This window comes from Odocoileus virginianus, chromosome 17 (genome assembly GCF_023699985.2).
Source record: "Odocoileus virginianus isolate 20LAN1187 ecotype Illinois chromosome 17, Ovbor_1.2, whole genome shotgun sequence".
Taxonomy (NCBI): domain Eukaryota; kingdom Metazoa; phylum Chordata; class Mammalia; order Artiodactyla; family Cervidae; genus Odocoileus; species Odocoileus virginianus.
Window position 1 is genome coordinate 18,765,260 of NC_069690.1, and position 6,000 is coordinate 18,771,259.

The 6,000-nt window shown below is 44.2% G+C and overlaps 1 protein-coding gene across 1 annotated transcript; it reads right to left on the bottom strand.

The window, feature by feature from the left end:
* Nucleotides 1-234: 234 nt before the first annotated feature.
* LOC110131841 (large ribosomal subunit protein eL39-like) lies at nt 235-733 on the bottom strand. The gene has a single exon (XM_070478397.1). It carries the CDS (start codon nt 530-532, stop codon nt 377-379), a length of 156 nt encoding a protein of 51 aa, XP_070334498.1. The 5' UTR covers nt 533-733; the 3' UTR covers nt 235-376.
* Nucleotides 734-6,000: the final 5,267 nt, after the last annotated feature.

Here is a 6,000-nt window from a genome sequence, read left to right on the forward strand (position 1 = left end):
CCTACCTGGAGCACAGTATAAATCATCTTAGGATTGCTGGTATGAACTGGAGTGCAGATGATAAATACCAACATAGGATTTTTGCAGGAATTCTAATTCCTCAGGCCAATACCATGACATCCTCCTTTCTTTTTGATATATATCTGAATCTCCTTTCAGAAAAAAACTTTGCCTGTGCACTACAATTCCTCTTGTTTTGAGAATATACATTTGAATCTTTTTTTTTAAACGTATCATATTTATTACTGGTCTCAGACTGATAGTGAGGAAATAAGAAACATCAGGAGCCAAGCATTACAGTAGTGATGGTCTCACTGTGATTTGGTTACTTAAATAAGTGGTCTTAACATGTGTGCCGCTTTTTATGTGAGGCTTCTTATAGACTCAGCTTGGTTCTTCTCCAATGTCTTCTCTTGGAGTTGTACCTAATTTTATTGCCAGTTTTCATTTGAATCCCTTGAGGAATGGGACGATTCTGCTTTTGCTTCTTGGCCAGGAATCGCTTGACCCTGAAAGTCTTGTGAGAAGACATGGTGAGGACAGAACTCAACCGCTCATAGGATGGCGGAGAAGAGAAAAGAGCTGAATCTTTTTTTTAAGTACATATTTTCTTTTCTTTATCTCTATTTCCTCTGTTTTCAAAGTGCAGACCTAAATCACTTTCCATATGTACACTAAGTCTGTTCATTGTGAGTACAAGGATGTCCCTCCTCTGCGGATCCTAAAACAGTTTCTGGAAAGGCGGCAGTGTTGCAGAAAGCTCCTGGGTGTTCCCCATGAATAATAGAGAACCTGTAAAAATTGACATAAGCAGTCAGCCAGCTTCTGGATAGTAGGATTTCCCCCAGTCTTTCTGATATGCAATTTTTTTTTTTTTAGAAAAGTGAAAAAGTGACCCATTTTACAGTGACCCATATTACAGTGACCCAAATGCAAGAGTAATATTAGTGGTTAATGGTTAATGAATAGTCACCATGTGACTATTGTATCTCAACTAAAACCTTACAAGGTGGTTATTATTGTTCTCCTTTACAGAGGGGAAGACTGGGTGTTTCCCAGGTGGAGCAGAGGTAAAGAATCTGCCTGCCAATGCAGGGGATTCAAGAAACCTGGGTTTAACCCCTGGGTTGGGAAGATCCCCTAGAGTAAATACACTCTAGTACTCTTGCCTGGAAAATTCCATGAACAGAGGGGCCTCGTGGGCTGGAGTCCATGGGGTTGCAAAGAGTCAGACACGACTGAGCGACTATGCACACACATGAAGGGGAAGATTGAGGCATTTAGGGATTGAGTAACTTACCAGAAGTCCTGTGTAACTGAGTCAAAGACATCACTGGAACCCTATTTGCCTGCATCCAGGGCTAGACTGCTCGCTCCTGCCTTCTGCCGCCTCCTGGGTCTGTAGATCTGTTTGCAGACAGCCAGCTCATTAGAGTCCTTTCTCAAAGAAGTGAGTGTTCAATTTCCTCTTGAAAATTTTCGAGGAAGTTCACTAAAACCCATTCACATCACAATCTTCTACTCAATCTTCTATAAAGTTCCTGTTGAAAAATCAGCCTCAGCAAGCCCTCATTCCCAAGCTTAAATGAATTTGCCCTGTCTCTTCAGTAGGATGAGAAAATGAAAATGGGGTGATAAGGAATTAGCCTAGGAACTTAATTTTCATTGCTGGTATGGTTTAATCCATTTTAACTTTTTTTTTATTATGAACGTGTTCAAATCACACAAAATAGAGTAGCACAATGAACCCCCCGTGGACTCATTGCTTAGATTCAACAATTATCAAAATCCTGCCACAGATTCAAGCACTTTTCTTCCTTGGTTGAAGTATTTAAAAACAAATTCCAGACATTATGTTATTCTGTCATTTCACCCCCTATTTTACACTTCTAAAATATATAGACATTTTCTCACGTAAGTCCAGTGTTACTTCATACTGTAAAATATAACAATTCTTTGATATGATCCAATACTGGGTCTTCAATAACTGCCTCCAAAAGATGTCTTTTTATTTCTGATGTGCTTGAATCAGACTTCAAACAAGACCACACAATGCATTTTAAGGGCACATTATGGCTTTTAAATCTCTTTTGTTTGGAATAGTCTCTCTGTTTCCTACCGTCCCCCTCGTCTGTTTTTTTTTTTCTCTTCATGTCATGCTGCTGCTGCTAAGTCGCTTCAGTCGTGTCCGACTCTGTGCGACCCCATAGACGGCAGCCCACCAGGCTCCCCTGTCCCTGGGATTCTCCAGGAGAGAATACTGGAGTGGGTTGCCATTTCCTTCTCCAATGCATGAAAGTGAAAAGTAAAAGTGAAGTCATGCAGTCGTGTCTGATTCTTCGTGACCCCGTGGACTGTAGCCTACCAGGCTCCTCTGTCCATGGGATTTTCCAGACAAGAGTACTGGAGTGGGTGCCATTGCCTTCTCCCTTCATGTCATTGACTTGTCGAAAAAACAATGTTTAATGTTTCTCAAGAAAAGAAAAATTATGTATAAATGGAATAATACTGTGCTGTAAAAAAACTCATAAATGTTTATGTAATAAATAGGAATTTTATAGCATTCATGAGCTCTGCGAATGGACTCTACCATATCACATGTAAATCTATTTATGTACTTTCGTATCCTTAACTTCTGCAGTATGTAAGAAATAAGGCACTTCTTGAAGTGGAAAAATGTGTCATATGAAGAGTGACCCAGGGACTTGCCTGGTGGTACAGTGGTTAAGTCTCTGCACTGCCCATACAGGGGCCATGGGTTCAATCCCTGGTCGGGGAACTAAGGTCCCATGTGATATGCAGTGTGGTCAAAAGATTAAAAACAAACAAACAAATAAATAAAAAACATTCCCATTAAAAAAAAAAAAAAAAGAATGGCCCAAGATAGGATGAGGGAGACGTCCAGGAAATGGAGATCAAAGGGAAAGATGAAATTTGATAAATTTTTTAAAAATTCGTTTCTATTGGAACATAGTTGCTTTACAATGTTGGGTTAGTTTCAGGTGTAGAGCAAACTGAATCAGTTATACATATACATATATCCACTCTTTTTAAAGATTGGTTCCAATCTTAGAAAATCTTAAAAAGAATCTACTCTTTCAGATTCTTTTCCCATATAGGTCATTACAGAGTATTGACTACAATTCCCTGTGCTATCTAGTAGGTTCTTATTGAAATCTGGTAATTCATCCACTCTAGGGTGAGAGGCACTGAACTGGGTAGACATAAGCCTTCAATTCACAGGCAACGTGGAGACCTCGTTGGACAATAGTCCTTGTCAGCAACTTGCTCGGAGTTTTCATAAATAACCTTACAGTCCACACATACACAAGCCTTCAGTCTCCATCTCCCTTGGTGACCCCGATGACCCTTCCACCTCCGGGGCCCTTGATGAATGGGGTGGAAGCGTCAGTTGACAGGTACACCTACTCTGGTCCCTCTCTGAGGATTTCTTTAGATTTTCTGAAGTTTGATTCGCTCCGAGGAGTTAACATGTAGCTATTTGGAACCATGAGGCAGTCCTGTATGGTCTTGGTTGCTGTGTGTCAGCCTCTGAAAACCAGACACCATCTGGCCATCCTGACAAGGTGGCATGTGGCTGCCCAAGATCTTGCTGCTGGGCCTGGATAGCTCTCAGACTGGCAGCCACCCTCACCACTAAACATCTTGCCTGGCGAACAAGGCCTCCCAGGACCTCTTCGTTTCCTCTTCTCTCCCTTATTCTGCAGCCCCGATGAGCCACCCCAGCGATTTCTTCCCTGATCCTGCTGCCATGCCACCAGCCCAGGCCCCATCTCTCCTTGGACTATTCCATCTAACTCCTAATTTGTCTTATATACTCTAGTCTTCACCTGCTTCCAAACCTTTTTCCACAGCAACCTTTGAAAAATCTTACTGGGTAACTTTCCTACTTAAAAACCTTCAAGAGTTCCCTTGGCCTGACTTCAGAGGCTCTTTCTGATCTGGTGCCAGCCCCCACTCCACACAAGACTCTCTGCACATTTCCCATTGTGCCCTGGCACCTGCTACTGCCCTCGCCTAGAAAGTCTCTCTCCCATGCCCACCACTCCCTCCCTGCTTATTTCCTGGAATAACTTCTTACACATCCTTCACATTGGAAAAAACTTTGATGCTAGGCAAGATTGAAGGCAAGGGGAGAAGGGGGTGACAGAGGATGAGATGGTTGCATGGCATCACTGACTCGATGGACATGAGTTTGAGTAAACTCCAGGAGATAGTGAAGGACAGCAAGCCTGGCATGCTGCAGTCCATGGGGTCACAAAGAGTAGGACACGACTGGGCGACTGAACAGAACTGAACTAACACAACCTTCTAGAGTCACCTTAGATACTCCCTCCTCCAATAAGCCTACTTCCCATCTGGAGCAGGCATGGCTACAGAGCTGTGCTCCCCTCAAAAGAGTACTAGTGTCTTTCCTCATCTAGCAGTGTCTGACATGCCAGGAAGAAATCTCAGATGATTGATTAAGTGATGTTTTAAGATAGCATGCCTTTTCAGCTCCAGGCTGAACACCTCTGCTCCTTCAATAACTCCTCTTTTGGTGGCATTTCCACATTCCTCCCCATAGTGACCTGTCTTGCAGGAACAGATTACATTGCAGAATGGTGCAGGAGCATCCCCTGGTCCCCTTAATTAAACCAGAATTGTGGGTGGGGGTGAGAATGGTAAAGAACCTGCCTGCCAATGCAGGAGACATAAGAGATGTGCGTTCAATCCCTGGATTGGGAAGATCCCCTGGAGGAGGTCATGGCAATCCACTCCATTATTCTTGCCTGGAGAATCCCATGGACAGAGGAGCCTAGCAGGCTACAGTCCATAGGGTTGCACACAGTCAGACATGACTGAAGCGACTTAGCACACACATACACATACACGTGGGAAGGGCACCCTCGCTGCCTTGCTGGCTCCTACTGTATTGTTCTGGGAATCCCCAAGTTTCCACCTCAAACTCTGGGTCCTGGGTCCACCATCTGGCCCATGTGCAGGTGGTTTGGGACCCATGGTCAGGCCCATACAAGTAGCCCTTACATGTGGTGTCATCTTGTGAGATTCAGCCCATTTGTGTCACTTAGCACTCTCTAGTTGCAAGGAAAATAAATTCTGGCTTTTTAAAAAGGATTTGTTTAGGATTTCTCTGGTGGTCCAGTGGCTAAGAATCCGCCTTGCAATGCAGGGAACGTGGGTTTGATCCCCGGTCAGGGAATTAAGATCCCACGTGCCATGGGGCAACTGAGCCTGTGTTCCACAACTAGAGAGTCTATGCACCTCGACAGAAGATCCTCCGTGATTAAACAAAGATCCTGCGTGCTGCAGCTGAGATCCGACACAGTCAAATAAATAAAAAAAATTTTTTAAGGATTTGTTTAAAGATCTTGGAAGGGTAACTCTCAGGAGACAAACAATGTTGGACAACAGGTCACAATTAGGACAGGAAATGGGACCGTTCTGGGAATCCAGGCAGCAGGAGCCATCAGACACCTTTTATTGGACAATGCAGTCAGGAGAAAGTAGCTGTAATGCTGTTCCATCACTCTCAAGATTCTGGTCCCCAGGAAACGGAGAGGTTGGCTGGGCTGGCGGGTCACATGTGCACCTTTCGATCTGGAAGAGGAATCTTGTTTCTCCCAAGGCTGCGCGCAGTGGGGCATGCAGAGAAATATGTTCTTACCAGAAAGTGAGTTAATGACCAGTTGGGAGAAGACATTGACCTCAACCCAGCTACAACCTGGATAGATTCTGGAGATAAAGGAAGCAGGAAGGAGAAGATTCAGTGTGGTTTGCAAAGGGTTATCTTCGGTCCTGTTCCAGCAGGGTCTACCCAAGGCTGTCTTTTGAACAGCACTGCATTGGAGCGGGTGTTCCTGAGAGCTGCCAGCCAGCCAGTGTGGCCACAGGGCTCTCGTCTATTCAGAGCAGATCCCACCGAGGGACAGGCTAGGACTTAAGGAGTGTGCACAAACTCAGTGACCACCGCCCTGA